At 44.6% G+C, this 23,074-nt stretch overlaps 1 protein-coding gene across 2 annotated transcripts in view; it reads right to left on the bottom strand.

Moving 5' to 3' along the window:
* LOC129861188 (cadherin-4-like) overlaps nucleotides 1-22,853 on the bottom strand; it is a 532,557-nt gene extending 509,704 nt beyond the window's left edge. Inside the window, exons 1-2 of one of the 2 annotated variants that reach the window (XM_055932380.1) lie at nucleotides 22,476-22,853; nucleotides 20,325-20,436 (exon numbers count right to left, since the gene is read on the bottom strand). In XM_055932380.1, the coding sequence (XP_055788355.1) occupies nucleotides 20,325-20,436; nucleotides 22,476-22,535 (172 nt within the window). In that variant the 5' untranslated portion in view covers nucleotides 22,536-22,853. The remainder of the gene's footprint in view (nucleotides 1-20,324; nucleotides 20,437-22,475) is intronic. The other variant, XM_055932379.1, reaches the window with a different exon arrangement.
* Nucleotides 22,854-23,074: the final 221 nt, after the last annotated feature.

Below are 23,074 nucleotides of genomic sequence, written 5' to 3'. Positions count from 1 at the left end.
TGGAGAGAAATAGGTCCGTTATGCTCTGGTTTTAGTCACGTTGTTCGAACTAGCGAGAGCTTTCCGAGCTAAAGGTTAGCTGATGACCGCTAGCAATGGTTTGCTAACTGATAGCTGGTAGGCAGTTAGCTGGCTATCTTCAGTAGATGGATTCCAGATCAGAAGTAAATAGAAATACTTTAGAAAAAAAAAGCAGATCCACGCCACATTGGGTGAGGCGGGTTGCAGGAGAGTATTTAGAAGTTGAGGTTTAACTAAGTATTTTTAAAAGATATGCGAAGAAAAAGATGTAAAAAGATATATACAAGGGACACGGGACACGACAGGACAAAGACGTCTACACTGCTACGCCGTCTTGGTATAATACTGTATGTTTCCTTGAATTTGTTCTGGACCTGGGGACTGTGAAAATACCCCTGGTAGCATGTCTAGTGGGGTAAGTGTGTGTGTCAGTGCTGTGTGTAAGTTCACTATGCAAACTATTTGGAAATTCCAACACATTAATGTTTCTTATTAAAACAAGTAACGTAGTCAGTCTTTCCTCAACTCTTAGCGAAGAGAGACTGGAATGCATAGTATTAATATCAGCCCTCTGATTACAATAAAGATCAACATGTGCAGCTCTATTCTGGACCAGCTGCAGCTTAACTAGGTCTTTCTTTGTAGCACTTGACCATTTGATGACAATAATCAAGATTATTTAAACTAGAGCCTGCAGGACTTGCTTTGTGTGTGGTGTCAAAAAAGCAGAGCATCTCTTTATTACAGACATACTCCCCATCTTTACAACCATTGAATCAATATGTTTTGACCATAACAGTTTACAGTGTGAGGTAACACCAAGTAATTTAGTCTCCTCAACTTGTTGAACAGCCACGCCATTCATTACCAGATTCAGCTGAGGTCAATAACTTAGGGAATGATTTGTACCAAATACAATGCTCTTAGGTTTTAGAGATTTTTAGGACCAGTTTAAAATTGGCATTTTGAAATATTACAGCCTTATTCTAAATACACTGCTCAAAAAAATAAAGGGAACACTTAAACAACACAATGTAACTCCAAGTCAATCACACTTCTGTGAAATCAAACTGTCCACTTAGGAAGCAACACTGATTGACAATAAATTTCACATGCTGTTGTGCAAATGGAATAGACAAAAGGTGGAAATTATAGGCAATTAGCAAGACACCCCCAAAAAAGGAGTGATTCTGCAGGTGGTGACCACAGACCACTTCTCAGTTCCTATGCTTCCTGGCTGATGTTTTGGTCACTTTTGAATGCTGGCGGTGCTCTCACTCTAGTGGTAGCATGAGACGGAGTCTACAAGCCACACAAGTGGCTCAGGTAGTGCAGTTCATCCAGGATGACACATCAATGCGAGCTGTGGCAAAAAGGTTTGCTGTGTCTGTCAGCGTAGTGTCCAGAGCATGGAGGCGCTACAAGGAGACAGGCCAGTACATCAGGAGACGTGGAGGAGGCCGTAGGAGGGCAACAACCCAGCAGCAGGACCGCTACCTCTGCCTTTGTGCAAGGAGGTGCACTGCCAGCGGCCTGCAAAATGACCTCCAGCAGGCCACTTGCTAATTGCCTATAATTTCCACCTTTTGTCTATTCCATTTGCACAACAGCATGTGAAATTTATTGTCAATCAGTGTTGCTTCCTAAGTGGACAGTTTGATTTCACAGAAGTGTGATTGACTTGGAGTTATATTGTGTTGTTTAACTTCTTGCAACTATAGGGGGTGCTGTTTCAAATTAGCATAATTGTCTCTACAGATTAAACTGCCTAGTACTCAATTCTTGCTCGTACAATACGCATTTTATTGTTATTATTGGATAGAAAACACTCTCTAGTTTCTATAGCCGTTTGAATTATGTCTCTGAGTGAAACAGAACTCATTCTACAGCACTTTTCCTCCCAGTGTGTGAGATTTAGACATCTTGGCCTCTGGTTCCAGATCAGTTTTAAAAGTCTCTGTTAATCCTATGAGATACAAACACTGCCCACGCCTTCCTCTAGATGTCAGTAAGTGGTGACAATTTGAATGGAGTCGATTGCGCAATCATTGGCTCTATAAATGACAAAATACCGGAAGTAGCCTTCCTTTGGACACTGCGCTCAACGCAAGAAGGATATCTGACTGGCCTTTTTCCAAGCATTGGTTTAGCCAGTAATATAGCGTCGGTCATCTTTTTACTTGTTATAGGTGTTAGAAACATCATAATGTAGTTAATTTAAACCGTTTTATAGCAATTTATATCCGTTTAGTGCGATTTTGAGGCATTGCTTTGTAATAGACTTTGAAGCTCCGGGCACGTTTCGGGGTCCCGGTCGTACGTTAGTGGGCATTTCGACGGACAAGTGGACATCTTTCGACCAAAAGAAGATTAGACCCAAGAAAGGATTCATTGTCCAAGATTCTGATGGGAGAACAGCTCATAGTAAGAACAATTTATGATGATAAATCGTGTTTCTGTCGATAAATGTTAAACGTTTATGCCGCCATCTTGTTTGCTATAGCTTCACTTGGCGCAACCTGTATTGAAAAGTAAGGATAATTTTAAAAATGTAATTCCGCGATTGTATTAAGAATTAAATTGTCTATCAATCGCTGTCCACCCTGTATTTTTTAGTCAAGTTTATGAGTATTTATGTATAAGACTAGATCACTGTCTAATATGGCGCAGGACATTTTCTGACCAGCTGGGCAACTTTTGTCATTGTCTAACCATGATTTTGGTGGCTAAATATGCACATTTTCGAACAAACTCTCTATGTATGTTGTAATATGATGTTACAGGAGTGTCATCTGAAGAATTCTGAGAAGGTTAGTGAAAAAATTAATATATTTTGGCGATGATTACGTTATCGCTCTCTTTGGCTAGAATCAATGCTCTGGTAATGTTTGCACATGTGGTATGCTAATATAACGATTTATTGTGTTTTCGCTGTAAGACACTTAGAAAATCTGAAATATTGTCTGTATTCACAGGATCTGTGTCTTTCGATTAGTGTATGCTGTGTATTTTTACGAAATGTTTGATGATTAGTAGTTAGGTAATACACGTTGCTCTATGTATTTATTCTAGTCTAGTTGTGACGGTGGGTGCAATTGTAAACTATGATTTCTACCTGAAATATGCACATTTTTCTAACAAAACCTATCCTATACCATAAATATGTTATCAGACTGTCATCTGATGAGGTTTTTTCTTGGTTAGTGGCTATCAATATCTTAGTTTAGCCGAATTGGTGATAGCTACTGGTGTTGAGAGAAAATGGTGGACAAGAAAAAAATGGTGATTTTTGCTAACGTGTTTAGCTAATAGATTTACATATTGTGTCTTCCCTGTAAAACATTTAAAAAATCTGAAATGGTGGCTTTATTCACAGGATCTGTATCTTTCATTAGGTGTCTTGGACTTGTGATTTAATGATATTTAGATGCTACTATTTAATTGTGACGCTATGCTAGCAATGCTAATCAGTGTGTGTGGGGGAGGGGGGGGTGCTCCCGGACCCGGGGTAGAGGCTCGTGAAAGGTTAAGTGTTCCCTTTATTTTTTTGAGCAGTGTATATTAAATTGTTTTTTCCCATCATCAATCTACACACAATAGCCCATAATGACAAAGCAAAAACTGGTTTTTAGCTATTTTTGCAATTGTGTTAAAAATAAAACATTGAAATATCACATTTACATAAGTATTCAGATCCTTAACTCAGTACTGTGTTGAAGCACCTTTGGCAGCGATTACAGTCTCGAGTCTTCTTGGGTATGACGCTATAAGCTTGGCACACCTGTATTTGTGGAATTTCTCCCATTCTTCTCTGCAGATCCTCTCAAGCTCTGTCAGGTTGGATGGGGAGCATCGATGCACAGCTATTTTCAGGTCTCCCCAGAGATGTTCAATCAGGTTCAAGTCCGGGCTCTGGCTGGGCCACTCAAGGATATTCAGAGACTTGTCCCGAAGCCACTTCTGCGTTGTCTTGGCTATGTTCTTAGGGTTGTTGTCCTGTTGGATGGTGAACCTTTGACCCAGTCTGAGGTCCTGAGTGCTCTGGAGCAGGTTTCCATCAAGGATCTCTCTGTACTTTGCTTTGTTCATCTTTTCCTCAACCCTGACTAGTGTCCCCGTCCCTGCTGCTGAAAAACATTCCCACAACATGATGCTGTCACCACCATGCTTCACCGTAGGGATGGTGCCAGGTTTCCTCCAGACGTGACGCTTGGCATTCAGGCCAAAGAGTTCAATCTTGGTTTCATCAGACCAGAGTATCTTGTTTTTCATGGTCTGCGAGTCCTCTAGGTGCCTTTTGACAAACTCTAAGCGGGCTGTCATGTGCCTTTTACTGAGGGGTGGCTTCCGTCTGGCCACTACCATAAAGGCCTGATTGGTGGAGTGCTGCAGAGATGGTTGTCCTTCTGGAAGGTTCTCCCATCTTCACAGAGGACCTCTGGAGCTCTGTCAGAGTGACCATCAGGTTCTTGGTCATCTCTCTGACCTAGGCCCTTCTCCCTCGATTGATCAGTTTGGCCAGGTGGCCAGCTCTAGGAAGAGTCTTGGTGGTTCCAAACTTCTTCTATTTAAGAATGATGGAGGTCACAGTGTTCATAGGGACCTTGAATGCTGCAGAAATTGTTTGGTAGCCTTCCGCAGATCTGTGACATCATCCTGTCTCGGATCTCTACGGACAATTCCTTCAACCTCATGGCTTGGTTTTTGCTCTGACATGCACTGTCTAACTCTGCGACCTTATATAGACAGTTGTGTGCCTTTCCAAATCATGTCCAATCAATTGAATTTACCACAGGCTGACTCCAATCAAGTTGTAGAAACATCTCAAGGATGATCAATGGAAACATTATGCACTTGACCTCAATTTCGAGTCTCATAGCAAAGGTTCTGAATACTTGTGTAAATAAGGTATTTCTTTGTTTTATTTGTAAAGAATTTGCTAAAATTTCTAAAGACCTTTTCGCCTTGTCATTATGGGGTATTGTGTGTAGATTGATGAGGATATATATATTTTTTTATCCATTTTATAATGAGGCTGTAAAAGTGAAGGGGTCTGAATACTTTCTGAATGAACTGTATGGTTCAGTCATCAGCATACATGAACATACAAGCTTTGTTTAATGCCAGTGGCAGGTCATTGGTAAAAATAGAAAAGAGTAGCGGGAGGGACCAGGAAGGGGCCAGGGGGGGGCTGGGCCAGGGAGGGGCCAGGGAGGGACTGGACCAGGGAAGTGCCAGGGAGGTGCCAGGGAGGGACTTGGCCAGGGGAGTGCCACTCGTTTCAGGAAACTAGGCATATGTCGCAAATCACTACTTCATTGGAGCACCATTTGAACGTAAACTTTTTTTTGTTTATCATGTGAACTTTCATATGCCTTAATAACAAACTTGTATGCCATCTGTAAATACAAATAAAATTGTGGGCTGGACATGCCGAGAGATGAGTTTGGATTAGTCTGCCATGTAGCAGGCTTCTTTCTAAAATATGATCTGGTCATTATGTGTAGGTAGTCCTTTCTAATGTTCCTTTTTTAAAAGATATCACGTAGTAGAACTGCGTAAGTTTTGAAATCAGTGTAATTAGAGTATGATAGCTGAGGAGATGGAGAGAAAAGCCTGTCTTCAGATTACATCTACATACTAAGGGCAACCATGGCATCCGTGAGAGAGAGGGAGAAGTATACGGGTAAGATAGTCTAGCTAGCTACATTTTCAGATATTACTCGTTTCTAATTGTGTCAGAAAGTCATTTTCATTTAAAGTTAAAGTGTACTGTTAACTAGCAAGTAACATTAACTGGCTGGCTCGCTAGCCAACGTTACATGTATGATCTGTGTAATAATATTATTCGTATCTCAGAGCCATTTGCTTTGCTAGTTATAGCCTAATGTTAGCTAGCTAACATTGAACCTGGTTGGTTAGCTACCTGCAGATTCATGCAGGGTAGTAACGTCATGAGTTGGGATTATGGTTCATTGTTTAGCTAGCTACATATCTTAACAAAAGACTCCACTATGCAAGTATCCATTTCAATAGAATGTTCATGATGTCACTGCGAAAGCTGTTGATAGACGTAGCTGGTAAATTCGCAGAATAACTGACGAATTTACAAATGCTTAACACCCGTTGAATATGGCCACTATCAGTAAACGTTGGCAAAATTTTTTTTATTGTTGCCAGCAGCATATTTGCAGTCACCAACGCTCTGGATAACATAAAAACAGCCTAACCAGTTCTGCTAGGGTAAGTAAAATGGTCAGAGTGAGCTGTTCTCTCATTTGTGTCTTGAAGTAGCTAGCAAGCTAGCCAACGTTAGGCTGTTAAATTGCGTGCTTGACTGCTGTTGTTAGGTCAGAACGCTGGGATCAACCCTACTTCTCGGCCAGAGTGTCCAGTGTGCGCTCTGAACGCTGGGATCAACCCTACTTCTCGGCCAGAGTGTCCAGTGTGCGCTCTGAACGCTCCGAGAGTGAAACGCTCTGAATTTACGAATGACCAATCTGACAACGCTCTGAGTTTACGAACACCGAGAGCACACTCTGGCACTCCAGATTAAATTTATGAACACACCCGTAGTATAAACCAGACAATCTTTGGTTTTTTAGTACATAGCCTCACATGTCAATCCTTAAAAAGATGGGTGGGGCTAAAGCTTAAAAGGTTGTGAACGATGCTGAATGGGTGTAGACAAAGAAAAGCTCTCCAGTAGGTACCAAAAAATTCAATGGCCATTTTCTCAAAATGACTTTCCCATTGTTTCTCAACTTTAGTCTATGATATACCATTTTCTAGCTCTGAGTCTCTACTATTATCCAATGTAAAAAACACAATTTCTAATTTCGCTACATAAGACCGAATCGAGCTGGTCGGTCACATATGAGAAATTCAGACTAAAAGGCACAAAGACCCTACGATACTGACTATCTCTCTTCTCCAAATGACTGATAATGGCATCATAATCTCTATTTAATATTACCTTTCAGCACACAGTGAAGGATTGTCTTTGTAAAAATCATCCTGGGTGTGTGTGTGTTTGTGTGTGTGCATGTGTGTATGTGTATGTGTACGAGCGCGTATTGGCGTGCATACATGTTGTGTGTGTGTCCATGTGTGCATGTGAAGAGAATATTAAATAAGGGACAGTGTGTGTTGGATCGTATAAAGCTTTATCCCTGGCCTCCTCAGCTCCAGCTCTCGTGTTGCGAGGAGAGGATTTTTTTTCTATACGATCAGCCTTGCTGAAGGACATGGTCAGTGGGATTCTTGAGGAAAGAGAAAACCGCCTTGGAGCTTATCGTTATCGTGCCGGCATAATCTCTGTCCGTCCTGAGTATTCCAGACAGAATAACAGCCCAGGGCCCAGGGAATGAGAAGCTCGCTAGCTCCTCAGAACAACTAAACTATTTCAGCCCAGACAGCAGAGACAGTTTAACACAGCCACTGTACACGCCTAATCTGCCACGGCCACAACAACCTCCCGTGTAACAGTATAACTTTAAACCTTCCCCTCGCCCCAACACGGGCGCGAACCAGGGACCCTCTGCACACATCAACGACGGTCGCCCACGAAGCATCGTTACCCATCGCTCCACAAAGGCCACGGCCCTTGCAAAGCAAGGGGCAAACCTACTTAAAGTCTCAGAGCAAGTGACGTAACTGATTGAAATGCTACTAGCGCGTACCCGCTAACTAGCTAGCCATTTCACATCCGTTACACTCACCCCCCTTTCAACCTCCTCCTTTTCCGCAGCAACCAGTGATCCGGGTCAACAGCATCAATGTAACAGTATAACTTTACGTCGTCCCCTCGCCCCGACACGGGCGCGAACCAGGGACCCTCTGCACACATCAACAACAGTCAACCACGAAGCGTCGTTACCCATCGCTCCACAAAAGCCGCGGCCCTTGCAAAGCAAGGGGCAACCCTACTTAAAGTCTCAGAGCAAGTGACGTAACTGATTGAAATGCTACTAGCGCGTACCCGCTAACTAGCTAGCCATTTCACATCCGTTACACCCGCAGTCCCACTGCTCTCACACAGACACACAGCAGGATAATGTATGTGTGTATGTGTTTGTGTGCATGTTTGCGTGTATGTGCATAGCGTGTGTGTGTGTCTCTCAAGACCAGTGCCCTCTTGTCATCTCGCCGCCCTCCTTGAAGCACATAAGGGCCATCTGTGCATTTAAGAGTCTAGAGTCCATGTAAATTATTGAAACTGCTTTAAGGTCTTCAGTATAGCCATAACCCCAGTCCTCCAGGACCCCATAAGGGACACCATACCAGCCAGGAGGTCTCTTAATGCACCTAGCAGATGAAAGGCACGCACACTTCTCACACACAACACAGTAACTCAATCTCTTTCTCTCCTTGAAGATGTCGAAAATCTCATTAAAAAATAATGTCTACCACTTGCTTGCTCTCCTTTCCTACAGGATGTCTTTCTAATGACCGGGTAGGGGGAAGCCTCACAGGCACTGGTGGATTACTCACCTCCACGGTGGCAATGGACCCCTGCCCTGCTCCCTGACACACACACACACACACTACCCAAGCTCAACCATATTCCACCAAACAAACCCCCCCACCCATATGCTTAACTCATCGCAGCACACATTTTTACGAGCCTCACTGGAAAATCTACATTCATCATCTCACACATACATCACAGCTGAAGTTACATGTTTAGTACATCTGTGTCGACTGGAGATTCCAAACGTCTCCCCAAGGGAGCATTAACCTTTGACCTGACTGAGTATAAACCAGGACTGCAGTACTGCAGTGTCCATCACTGCTCAACTCCAACATTCAACAAAATGTAATGTCAGTTACAAATCCCATCAAGGAGAACGTATGTGTCTGCAAAGCTGAGTTGTCCACAAATAGCTAAAACAGTTGGGGTGAGAGACACTGAATTTACTCCACATGATTTCACAACGTTAAACACATAAATAAAAAAGATGAATTCTCATAATACTGTAACAGATTTGAAACTTGGTAGGATGGAGGGGTGGATGAGACATGATATGGAGGAAGTCTGTGAAACATTAGAGAAAGATCATTATTTATTAAGCAAGGCAAATCAGTTAATAAGAACACATTGTTATTTTCAATCACAGCCTAAGAACAGTGGGTTAGCTGCCTTGTTCAGGGGCAGAACAACACATTTTGACCTTGTCAACTCAGGGATTTGATCTTGCAACCTTTCAGTTACCAGCCTAACACTCTAACCACTAGGCTACTCTGCCACCCCAAGATGACAAGAGAAAGATTGACATCAACAGACAGAGGTAACAGATAGAGAATGAGAGAACTTGGGAGAAAGAGAGAGAACAAGAAGAAAAGGGAGAATAAATCAGATAAAGAATTTGAGGGAGAGAGAAAAAAAGAGCAAGAGAGAAAGAAAGCAACAGAACAAAGATTCCCACCTCGTCTGAATGCAGTGAGGTGGCCTCTAATAGACAATAGAACCACCAAGGCCTGTGGTTGTGCTGTGTATAGATTTGGGGTTTAAGATGTGTAAACAGGAAATCAAAACCATGTTAATTCGGTTTGAGAGAGAGGAAAGAAAAAATAACCATTCCAACCTCTGTTAGCTTGGGGAAGGAAGAGAAAAAACACATATTTTATTTCAGACTCCTGTAAGTCTGTTTTTCAAAGCACACTTAAAGCGATACTTCAGGATTTTGGCAATGAGGCCCTGTATCTACTTCTCCAGAGTCAGAAGAACTTGTGGATAAAGGGCCTCATTGCCAACTATATGTTCTGTCCACACAGCCAAAAACAGTGAATCACCGAAAAAGGGTGTGTTTGGCCTAAGTTCGGTGAACCATTGAATGTAGCACTTGCAAAAGTTACTTTTGTCCTAAACGTATTTTTGATGTGTGGTGTAGAGCCAGGATACTATAGAGATACATTATTTATTGCAGGTGACAACATTGGTCTGTGTTTGTATGGCCCGGATTCTACCCTCTGCATACACTGTCATGAATGCAGTGGTATGCTCTATCTACTTTGGATATGGTAAGTGAATCAACAGTTGGTTGCAATAGAGGAAATTCTGGAAAACTGGTTTCAAAACTAATATGAATATCCATGGTTAAATGTAAACTGGTAACTGTACTCACACTACAGCATAATCACACAAGCAGCCCTTTCTATGTGATTATCTATAGGTGTGTCACATGACTACAGAGCTCCGCCTCAGAGATACAAGGAAGCCCTTCTCCAGCAAGCCTTTCGGACCGCAGCGAGAAAGACTCGTCACCGGGGGGTTTCCGAATGCAACCTGACAGGGAATTTAGGAGCTATTACCCTGGAAAAACTGCAGCTCAAATCAATTTGTTTCATTCTGAATGCTAAAGCCCTCACTGCCAGGTCTCCTAGCCTCGGAGTGAGTGGGTGATTTAACCCTGCGGAGGGCAGCGCGGCACCAGAATATTCCACGGATACGAGAGAGCAGGCAGGAGTTAACAGCCGAGTAGGAAGGTGAGAGGGGGAGGAAAAATAGAAACCCACACTAAACCAAAACCTGAATGAGATCAGTGTCACTGTTTGCCTATCTGTTGACACCCACAATGCAGCCTTAGGAATGGAGTGTCAGGGGGTCACTGATACAGTGCCTTACAAAAGTATTCATCCCCGTTGGTGTTTTTCCTATTTTGTTACATTACAACCTGTCATTTAAATTGATTTTTATTTATATTTTATGTAATGGACAAACACAAAATAGTCCAAATTGGTAAAGTGAAATGAAAATTCCAAAAATGGAAAATGGAAAAGTGGTGCGTGCATATGTATTCACCCCCTTTGCTATGAAGCCCCTAAATAAGATCTGGTGCAACCAATTACCTTCAGAAGTCACATAATAAGTTAAATAAATTCCATCTGTGTGTAATCTAAGTGTCATATGATCTCAGTATATATACACCTGTTCCGAAAGGCCCCAGAGTCTGCAACACCACTAAGCAAGGGGCACCCCCAAGCAAGTGGCACCATGAAGACCAAAGAGCTCTCCAAACAGGTCAGGGACAAAGTTGTGGAGAAGTACAGATCAGCGTTGGGTTATAAAACAATATATGCGAAACTTTGAACATCCCATGGAGCACCACTAAATCCATTATTTAAAAAATGACCCGTTTCATTTTTCCAGAGATTTGAGACTGGGACAGAGATTCCCCTTCCAGTAGGACAATGACCCTAAGCACACTGCTAAAGCAACACTCGGGTGGTTTAAGGGGAAACATTTAAATGTCTTGGAATGGCCTAGTCAAAGTCCAGACCTCAATCCAATTGAGAATCTGTGGTATGACTTAAAGATTGCTGTACACCTGCGGAACCCATCCAACTTGAAGGAGCTGGAGCAGTTTGGCCTTGAAGAATGGGCAAAACTCCCAGTGGCCAGATGTGCAAAGCTTATAGAGACATACCCCAAGAGACTTGCAGCTGTAATTGCTGCAAAAGGTGACTCAACAAAGTATTGACTTTGGGGGGGTGAATAGTTATGCACGCTCAAGTTCTGTTTTTTTGTCTTACTTCTTGTTTGTTTCAGGATAAAGAAATATTTTGCATCTTCAAAGTGGTAGGCATGTTGTGTAAATCAAATGATACAAACCCCCCAAAAAATCTACTTTAATTCCAGGTTGAAAAGCAACAAAATGGGAAAAATGCCAAGGGGGTGAATACTTTTGCAAGCCACTGTACACTATGGAATGAACATGCAATGTGTGAGTGCATGTGTGTGGGCGTGCATGTTTGCCTGGCTGCCTACACACATGCATGTGTTTGTGTCTGGTAGTGTACTGCACTGCCATACACAAACTGTGTGCCTGTGTGTTGTGTCTGCACACTCCTGACCTCAATCCCAGGACATCTCTCCTGGTTTGGGCACCCTCGTAGCTCCTTCCCCCTGAGGTAGCCTGGAGGATAACTGAGCGTGCCTATATGTAAAGGCCTAGAGGTTGAGTCTGGCCAAGAAAGCACAGGATCATGTCCTCCAAAAAATTTGTTATGCCTTTCTTTTGTTAGGCCTTTACCCACTGGGCACATATGTCAATTCAACATTTATAAAACGTTGGTTCAACGTAATTTCATTGAAATTATGTGGAAACAATGTTGATTCAACCAGTGTGTGCCCAGTGGGTACTCTAGATGATGGGGTACTGGGCCTGATTCAAACAACTGGTCAATTCAGTGAGAGTGTGTATTCCATTGGGATTGTTATTAAAAAAGAATGGAGGGCATTTGAGGCCAGAATAGTGAAGTGCACACACACACATACACACTCCTTCACACACCCACGTATAACTGACACTGCCCAAAACCACCACCAACCCAAACAAAGGACCAGGTCCATTGGGCTGAAACCACATGACATGGCTCTCATTAGTAGTAATAGAATCAGCACAGGGACACATAGGATGAGGTTAAACCACCTAGCTCTGTTTGTCCGGTTCAATCTGGCCTGGACCCACTATAGCCCACCACACTGGGGCTGAATAAGCAGACAGAATACTTCATGCTCAAAACACAAGGAGATCACTCTGCAGAGAACATTAAATATCAGACATACTGTAACCAAACCATTTAACACAATAAGGCTGTGACTAATGCAGATTTTATGTGAAGTTGGTTCCTGGATCCTAGGTGATGAAATCTCTGTGTTGGTCTGTGGGAACAGGCGTGTTTGTCAATCAGACCGTGTTGTAGCCCCAGCTGATGTAAACCAGGTGTGGCGGTGTTCTGACTCTAAGGGTCTGTGCCTCTATGATAAAGAACATGTCATATCTGAGAGCCCTGTAATGAAGCCCAGTCACAGCAAGGAATCTGGGCACCCTCAACTGAACTCCTGACAGTCCCCCTTGTCGGGGGGTGAGGACCCACTCTAACCTTCCACCCCTCCGATCTTATCTCCTCAGCACCCCAACATTACAATGACTGCTCAACCTATGACCCCCAGCTTGAATCTTGAAGAAGCCCCTAAGCTACAATAGTCATAATTTAACTCCCTAATGCTCCTCCATGGTAATCTCTCCTAGAGTCAAGTACCTAGCACCTAGTCCCCTGCGACCTTCCCCTGCACTATGCCGATAACCATCTGCTCATCTTCCCTATGCCTACTATGATAAACCCAACCCCCCTCCCTGTCCATCTCCCCCTGACCCTTTACCCTTCTCCCCCTCTGCCTCTCAAGACCCTGAAACCCCTGTCACGTCCCAGGCCCTTGTTCTGTCTCTCCCATTACGCCTGCCCTCATCTGTGTGTGTGTGTGTGTGTGTGTGTGCGTGCGTGCGTGCGTGCATGTGTGCATGTGTGTGTCATTACTCTTGCCCTGCCTGACAGTTCTGGGTTAAACAATGTTATTATTTGCCCTGCCTGACAGTTCTGGGTTAAACAATGTTATTATTATTTTTTTTTATTTTTTTTTATTTTTTTTTTATCCCCTTTTCTCCCCAATTTTCGTGGTATCCAATCGCTAGTAATTACTATCTTGTCTCATCGCTACAACTCCTGTACGGGCTCGGGAGAGACGAAGGTCGAAAGTCATGCGTCCTCCGAAGCACAACCCAACCAAGCCGCACTGCTTCTTTAACACAGCGCGCCTCCAACCCGGAAGCCAGCCGCACCAATGTGTCGGAGGAAACACCGTGTACCTGGCCCCCTTGGCTAGCACGCACTGCGCCCAGCCCGCCACAGGAGTCGCTGGAGCGCGATGAGACAAGGAAATCCCTACCGGCCAAACCCTCCCTTACCCGGACGACGCTAGCCCAATTGTGCGTCGCCCCATGGACCTCCCGGTCGCGGCCACTGCGCCACCCGGGAGGCCAAAACAATGTTATTATTAAAGTCTTTCCAGGGGAGCTTCCTGTGACACCCTTACCAAAGTTACATCCACCGGCCGAGCCCTGTAAATCACACTGTGTGTGTATATATATATATATGTGTGTGTATTTATGTGTGTGTATACGTGTGGGTGTGTATACATGTGGGTGTGTATACATGTGTGTATGTATACCTGTGTGTATGTATACCTGTGTGTATGTATACCTGTGTGTGTATCCACGTGTGTGTGTATACATGTGGGTGTGTATACATGTGGGTGTGTATACCTGTGTGTGTGTATCCACGTGTGTGTATACATGTGGGTGTGTATACATGTGGGTGTGTATACATGTGGGTGTGTATACATGTGGGTGTGTATCCACGTGGGTGTGTATCCACGTGGGTGTGTATCCACGTGGGTGTGTATCCACGTGGGTGTGTATCCACGTGTGTGTGTATCCACGTGTGTGTGTATCCACGTGTGTGTGTATCCACGTGTGTGTGTATCCACGTGTGTGTGTATCCACGTGTGTGTGTATACACGTGTGTGTGTATCCACGTGTGTGTGTATCCACGTGTGTGTGTATACCTGTGGGTGTGTATACCTGTGGGTATGTATACCTGTGGGTATGTATACCTGTGGGTGTGTATACCTGTGGGTGTGTATACCTGTGGGTGTGTATCCACGTGTGTGTGTATCCACGTGTGTGTGTATCCACGTGTGTGTGTGTATACACGTGTGTGTGTGTATACACGTGTGTGTGTGTATACACGTGTGTGTGTGTATACACGTGTGTGTGTATACACGTGGGTGTGTATACACGTGGGTGTGTATACGTGTGGGTGTGTATACGTGTGGGTGTGTATACGTGTGGGTGTGTATACGTGTGTGTGTGTATACGTGTGGGTGTGTATACGTGTGGGTGTGTATACGTGTGGGTGTGTATACATGTGGGTGTGTATACGTGTGTGTGCGTGTGCGTTTCCACTGTAGCTGTGTGGTCAGACACCCATATGACGGTGTGTCTCTAGTCTCCGTTAGCTGTGACCTGAAGGAAGTGGAGATGTGACTCCTACAGGGGCATTTAAAATAACACAGAGGAACAGACAAGCCATAAACGTCAGATAAGTAAAACCATAACTGCCTCTACGCTCTCCTGTAATGGATTCCAGGGTTTATATGGATTATATGTCTGTTTCGGTGGGGAAACCAGTCAGGGGTTATTTTAACTGCCGATTTTAAACATCTCTGTCAAACAAGAGAAAATGGAGACAGGATTTAGAAGTGGCTGATCTTTCTAGCATACATATACTTCTGGGATTTCATATATCTCTTTCTCATTGCCTTTTGCAGATGTGAGCTTAGAAAGGTGTAACAGACAAACTTACTAACTAGTGTAAACTAGCAGATACGGCCTGTGTACCAGTGATGGCAGGTTGGAGTTGTACAGCCTGTGTACCAGTGATGGCAGGTTGGAGTTGTACGGCCTGTGTACCAGTGACGGCAGGTTGGAGTTGTACAGCCTGTGTACCAGTGATGGCAGGTTGGAGTTGTACAGCCTGTGTACCAGTGATGGCAGGTTGGAGTTGTACAGCCTGTGTACCAGTGATGGCAGGTTGGAGTTGTACAGCCTGTGTACCAGTGATGGCAGGTTGGAAATGTACAGCCTGTGTACCAGTGATGGCAGGTTGGAGTTGTACAGCCTGTGTACCAGTGATGGCAGGTTGGAAATGTACAGCCTGTGTACCAGTGATGGCAGGTTGGAGTTGTACAGCCTGTGTACCAGTGATGGCAGGTTGGAGTTGTACAGCCTGTGTACCAGTGATGGCAGGTTGGAGTTGTCCGGCCTGTGTACCAGTGATGGCAGGTTGGAGTTGTCCGGCCTGTGTACCAGTGATGGCAGGTTGGAAATGTACGACCGGTGTACCAGTGATGGCAGGTTGGAGTTGTACAGCCTGTGTACCAGTGATGGCAGGTTGGAGTTGTCCGGCCTGTGTACCAGTGATGGCAGGTTGGAAATGTACGACCGGTGTACCAGTGATGGCAGGTTGGAGTTGTACAGCCTGTGTACCAGTGATGGCAGGTTGGAGTTGTACAGCCTGTGTACCAGTGATGGCAGGTTGGAGTTGTACAGCCTGTGTACCAGTGATGGCAGGTTGGAGTTGTACAGCCTGTGTACCAGTGATGGCAGGTTGGAAATGTACGACCGGTGTACCAGTGATGGCAGGTTGGAGTTGTACAGCCTGTGTACCAGTGATGGCAGGTTGGAAATGTACAGCCTGTGGACCAGTGATGGCAGGTTGGAAATGTACGACCGGTGTACCAGTGATGGCAGGTTGGAAATGTACGACCGGTGTACCAGTGATGGCAGGTTGGAAATGTACGACCGGTGTACCAGTGATGGCAGGTTGGAGTTGTACAGCCTGTGTACCAGTGATGGCGGGTTGGAGTTGTACAGCCTGTGTACCAGTGATGGCAGGTTGGAAATGTACAGCCTGTGTACCAGTGATGGCAGGTTGGAGTTGTACAGCCTGTGTACCAGTGATGGCAGGTTGGAAATGTACGACCGGTGTACCAGTGATGGCAGGTTGGAGTTGTACAGCCTGTGTACCAGTGATGGCAGGTTGGAAATGTACAGCCTGTGGACCAGTGATGGCAGGTTGGAAATGTACGACCGGTGTACCAGTGATGGCAGGTTGGAGTTGTACAGCCTGTGTACCAGTGATGGCAGGTTGGAGTTGTACAGCCTGTGTACCAGTGATGGCAGGTTGGAGTTGTCCGGCCTGTGTACCAGTGATGGCAGGTTGGAGTTGTCCGGCCTGTGTACCAGTGATGGCAGGTTGGAGTTGTACGGCCTGTGTACCAGTGATGGCAGGTTGGAGTTGTACAGCCTGTGTACCAGTGATGGCAGGTTGGAGTTGTACAGCCTGTGTACCAGTGATGGCAGGTTGGAGTTGTACAGCCTGTGTACCAGTGATGGCAGGTTGGAGTTGTCCGGCCTGTGTACCAGTGACGGCAGGTTGGAGTTGTACGACCGGTGTACCAGTGATGGCAGGTTGGAAATGTACGACCGGTGTACCAGTGATGGCAGGTTGGAAATGTACGACCGGTGTACCAGTGATGGCAGGTTGGAGTTGTACAGCCTGTGTACCAGTGATGGCAGGTTGGAGTTGTACAGCCTGTGTACCAGTGATGGCAGGTTGGAGTTGTACAGCCTGTGTACCAGTGATGGCAGGTTGGAGTTGTACAGCCTGTGTACCAGTGATGGCAGGTTGGAGTTGTACAGCCTGTGTACCAGTGATGGCAGGTTGGAGTTGTACAGCCTGTGTACCAGTGATGGCAGGTTGGAGTTGTACAGCCTGTGTACCAGTGATGGCAGGTTGGAGTTGTACAGCCTGTGTACCAGTGATGGCAGGTTGGAGTTGTACAGCCTGTGTACCAGTGATGGCAGGTTGGAGTTGTACAGCCTGTGTACCAGTGATGGCTGGCTCAGTGATTGTTTGCGATTGTGTTGACACCCCCTGCTGGCCTGATGACTTCACTGCTGCATACTGAACGTGTTCACAAGTAGCTCTCGCACTCGTTGTCTTAGCCAGGCCTCTATGTAGCCAATACTAGACTAAATTCAGAGACCCCTTATCTACCTCACTCCCACTGTGATCACCAGCTAAAACACACACATACCCACACTTAATAAATGCATGGACACAAACACATCGACTCACTCCCATAACACACTCACATAACACTGTTATAACACCATTGAGAGTTATTCATCTGCCAAAAAACTGTCCAAATACCTTGAATGATAACTAAACTACACAGAACAGTATAAATCATGACACAATATTCCCTCATCGCGCCAATAAAAAAGGATGAGAAAAACACATCTGTATAATTCCATCTGACATGAAAATGATGATACCTACTTAATGATGTCTGAAGGATCACAGTGCATGATGATATCTACTTAATGATGTCTAAAGGATCATTAATGATGTCTGAAGGATCACAGTGCATGATGATATCTACTTAATTATGTCTGAAGGATCACAGTGCATGATGGTATCTACTTAATGATGTCTGAAGGATCACAGTGCATGATGATATCTACTTAATGATGTCTGAAGGATCACAGTGCATGATGGTATCTACTTAATGATGTCTGAAGGATCACAGTGCATGATGGCATCTACTTAATGATGTCTGAAGGATCACAGTGCATGATGGTATCTACTTAATGATGTCTGAAGGATCACAGTGCATGATGGCATCTACTTAATGATGTCTGAAGGATCACAGTGCATGATGGTATCTACTTAATGATGTCTAAAGGATCATTAATGATGTCTGAAGGAACACAGTGCATGATGGCATCTACTTAATGATATCTGAAGGATCACAGTGCATGATGATATCTACTTAATGATGTCTGAAGGATCACAGTGCATGATGATATCTACTTAATGATGTCTGAAGGATCACAGTGCATGATGATATCTACTTAATGATGTCTGAAGGATCACAGTGCATGATGTCTGAAGGAACACAGTGCATGATGATATCTACTTAATGATGTCTGAAGGATCACAGTGCATGATGATATCTACTTAATGATGTCTGAAGGATCACAGTGCATGATGGTATCTACTTAATGATGTCTGAAGGATCACAGTGCATGATGTCTGAAGGAACACAGTGCATGATGATATCTACTTAATGATGTCTGAAGGATCACAGTGCATGATGATATCTACTTAATGATGTCTGAAGGATCACAGTGCATGATGGTATCTACTTAATGATGTCTGAAGGATCACAGTGCATGATGTCTGAAGGAACACAGTGCATGATGATATCTACTTAATGATGTCTGAAGGATCACAGTGCATGATGATATCTACTTAATGATGTCTGAAGGATCACAGTGCATGATGGTATCTACTTAATGATGTCTGAAGGATCACAGTGCATGTCAGAGACTGGATCCAGCTGTGACTTTAACAGGCCTGTTAGAGTCACTGCATTGTTGTGCTGGCCCCCAGCACAACAATGCAGCTTAGTGGGGCTACGAGGTAAAACCATTGGGATCAATAGAAGATTCTAATTAGCCTATATTTGCAGGAGCCCTGCGAGATTAGACACAGGATGTCGATTCGATTTCCTGCACTATCGGCTATTCAAACTAAGTTGATTCACAGAGTAATTGCTTAAATTGCTAAAAGTCAAGACAAATATGGTGGTGATGGTGGTGGTGGTGGTGGTGGTGGTGGTGATGGTGGTGATGGTGGTGATGGTGGTGTTGGAGGAGGTGATGATGGTGGTGTTGAAGGTGGTGTTGATATGGGGGTGGTGATGGGGGTGGTGGTGATGCTGTTGGAGGTGGTGGTGATGCTGATGGTGGTGATGATGAGGTGGTGCTGGAGGTGGTGGTGCTGATGGTGGTGGTGGTGATGGGGGTGGTGGTGATGGGGGTGGTGGTGATGGTGTTAGAGGTAGTGGTGGTGGTGGGGGTGGTGGTGATGGTGTTAGAGGTAGTGGTGGTGGTGGTGGTGGTGGTGGTGATGGTGGTGATGGTGGTGTTGAAGGTGGTGTTGATGTGGTGGTGGTAATGGGGGTGGGGGTGGTGATGGTGGTGAGGATGATGGAGGTGGTGCTGGAGCTGGTGGTGCTGATGGTGGTGGTGCTGATGGTGGTGGTGCTGATGGGGGTGGTGGTGATGGTGTTGGAGAAGGTGGTGGTGATGTTGTTAGAGGTAGTGGTGGTGATGGTGGTGGTGGTGGTGGTGGTGATGGTGGTGGTGGTGGTGGTGATGGTGGATGATGCACATCACCAACGTGATCATCTGCATTAAATGTCCTCACAAAAGTGAGCTAGAGGGGGGTATTGTGTTTGAATGTTCAAAAGTAAACACTACAGCAGTGAAAAAGTGATATTTGTTTCAATTAGATGAAAGACAACCAGAGAAGAACAAGAGAAGATTAAAGGTGTTTTCATTTGCTAAAGCAGTGTTGAGCCCAGCATTGCAAAAGTGATACACTGACATACACTGACCCTGCAGCTCCAGAAAATACCTTCTCCACAAAGCTGCAACGGATCCTGTGTGTGTATGTGTTTGTGTGTAGGCGTTTGGGTGTGCGTATGCGCATGTGTGTGGCCATATGCGTGCAATGCATGTGAATGTATTTTTGTAAATGTTGAAATAATGTAAAAATGCGTGTAACAACGTAATCAACCTCAAATAAAAAGCAATTCAAATCCCTGCACATCTGCACACACACACACTCCACCACTGCAAGCCTTGATGGAGGGAGGCATGCTCTGTCTCGGAAAGTGAGTCGACCTCACCAGGCACCACAAGAAACCAAGCAAATGCCATTATCCAGATTTCCTTTCACTGTCATTAAAGCGGGGAGCAGCTTGTGCGCTCGCCTTCCGCTCTCTCCTCTGAAAGAGAGAAGTGAAAAGTTAAAGAACTTACCTTGAAGTATGCTCCGGCCTTGCAGTACATCCCTTGAAATAAGCACGGAGTAAAAACTTTGTGAGAAGCCGGGTCTGCAGGGGGCTTTGGACACGAGCTTTCCATTAGTCCCCTGGGAGAGAAAAGAGAATACATTGTTGGTGAGACATCTAGAAACATGGAATCCATGGATTCAGTTGCTTCTCTGACCCTGAAAGCTGAATGGAAGTGCTTATGTCTTGGCAGCAGCTATACAGGAGAGATAGAGATTACCATGGCTCCCTTTCCACCACTGGGCTTGTGAATGTGATCTATCTGCTGCCGGGGCATTCAGGTGAAATAAATACACAGTTGTTCGGCAGTGAATATCAAGATAACATAACACTTTTCAAATAATCAGAAGAGAACGAGGCTTGTTTGACCCATTGTTCATTACAGTCTGGAAATAGGACAGGGGGAACAGACATAACAGATATGGGCACTCAAGGGATTTGGAGTGTGTGGACGACACGGATGCGCACACACACACACACACACACACACACACACACACGCCTAATTACCACAACAAAGATATTCCCTTGGTGGCTGCAGAGCTGATCCACCCTGCTCCAGATCTCCCCCAGACCACCATCAAGGGGTCTGTCTACATACTGGGACTCTGAGCCCTATTCAATCCAAATCAGGGATCAGTTTTGATTAACAACTTTATAGACAAATTCCAGTGCAGCATTAAAGCAAGTTGGATTGAATGTGCAGCTGAGTATTTTTGTTACACATTTTAAATGTGCTTTTAATTAATTAAACACTAATTCAACATACATTAGTCCAATACATGAAAGTTGTTTCTATTTATCCCGTAGACCCGGTAGACTGAGTACTAGCAGGTGTGGTTTGGTAGGGTCCTCACTACAGGGGGCAGTGGAGGTATCTACTGGAAGCAGGTGGAAGCTTATCTGATATTAATTTTCTCTCCACTAACTGGGAATGACACTCAAACTGCCAGAGGGCACAGAGAATTTAATGAGGGCTCATTGTGTGGGATAAATAATGCTGCCTCCACACGCACACAGACGACACACACACACCAGTTGAGTGTGTGTGTGCGTGAGTGATGTGCGTGTGTGTGATACACGTTAGTTACAGTGGAAAGCTTCAGCTCCATTTAAATAACTTTAGAGCTGTACTATGGTGATATCCATACCTTCACACATCTGTCACTCCTGGTAGCCTAATGACGATGATAATTCAAGCGTACCATTGAAATGCCAATGCATCTATCATTTTCCAACAATGCGGAATCCAGGCGACCCTAGATCACGCCACTGGGCTAGAGGAGGCAGACTGCATGTTATGTGTGGGGAAGACAAAACCCGACTGCGCCCTACTATACGCCGGCAACACCAAGCAAGTTTGGAACACCAAAACGGTCCCTCTTACTGGATTGCGGAGAATGTAATTCGTTTTTGACGTATAGCAAATTAAACATTCGCCTTTTTATACTTTAATGCTATATTTGGAGCTGGACATAGGACATAAGTAAAATATTTGTTTCAATAAAGTTGGCTCATATAACAAACGAGTTAAGGATAGGAAAATCCTATAGCCTAAGTAGCTAACTAGTTGCATTTGTGAGGTGTGGAGGTAACGTTAGACTAACAGCTTCGTTAAAATAAGGAAATAAAAAACACAGCATTTCGCACCATTATCACTCGCTCAATGAATATCAAGGAAATTAAAAAGATAATACATAGCCCATGTGAGGGTATCTAGCGCACGGCATCAATTCAGTCAGAATTTGATTGAGGGGTAAAGCGGTGGTGAGAATATTCTTAAATCATTTCCTCCAGCCTACGCTATACACTATACATTATTTGTGCTAGGCTAATACGAAATGCTTTGAGACCAGGTTGAGTGTTGTGTGAGAAAACGAAAGACAGTTCTCATTCAATGGCAGATCTTGTTGGGGAATAATATTAAATATAAAGGCTGACGCTGCGCTTCGAAAAGAAAGCTCTTGTGTTGGAGAACAAGTCAGTCGAAATAGAATAAACAAGTTCAGGATCAACCCAACACATTTTAACTGTCTCTAAAAATGTGCGCTCTGTAACACTGTGAGCAGCATTGGATCGCAACACTTCCATAATGTTATAGTAAAATGGGAAATCTCACCCAAAACGTGGCCAGTTGTAAGGCTGCTGTCAGCATGAGAATGGAGACAGTTTTCATCATTGCAAGCAAGCGGAGGCTGCTTGAGCTGGAAATGGCTCGTATTTCTTCTCTGGTAATTGTATAATTTCCCCGCCTTGTGATAGCTGGTTTGTTCCCCCTGTGCTCCGCGCTTCCAGTGGTAAGCTCTTCAGAAGTAGAAAGCCCGTCCCTACTTCCCTCGCTCTCTCATCTGCAGGTGAAGAGCGTTGCTCAGCTCAGCACCAAAGAGCAAAGGCATCGTAGCCAGCGTCACGCCAACCCCTCCTCTCGCCCGGCGCCGGAGAATCCCACTTAAAGACACACAGTGGAGTGGTAGTTAAATCAAGCTACCTGATTCACTGGCTTCCGCTATTGCACTAACGTTGGATGAGAGTTTCCCCTAATTACCGTAAAGGGGACACACAAGTGATTTTCGTAGCAGGTTAGGAGAGCATGTTCGCTAACCCTAACCATTTTCCTAACCTTTTACTCAGTTTCCTAACCTGCTGCGTAAATTCTAACCTGAAAGTCACTTCGGTAGCGAAGTGGCGTAAAAATAGTTTTTCCGTCTGTAAAGGGTG

This window comes from Salvelinus fontinalis, chromosome 8 (assembly GCF_029448725.1).
Source record: "Salvelinus fontinalis isolate EN_2023a chromosome 8, ASM2944872v1, whole genome shotgun sequence".
Taxonomy (NCBI): Eukaryota; Metazoa; Chordata; class Actinopteri; order Salmoniformes; family Salmonidae; genus Salvelinus; species Salvelinus fontinalis.
Note: the sequence above shows the minus strand (reverse complement) of the source record. Positions and strands in the feature narration are given on the sequence as shown.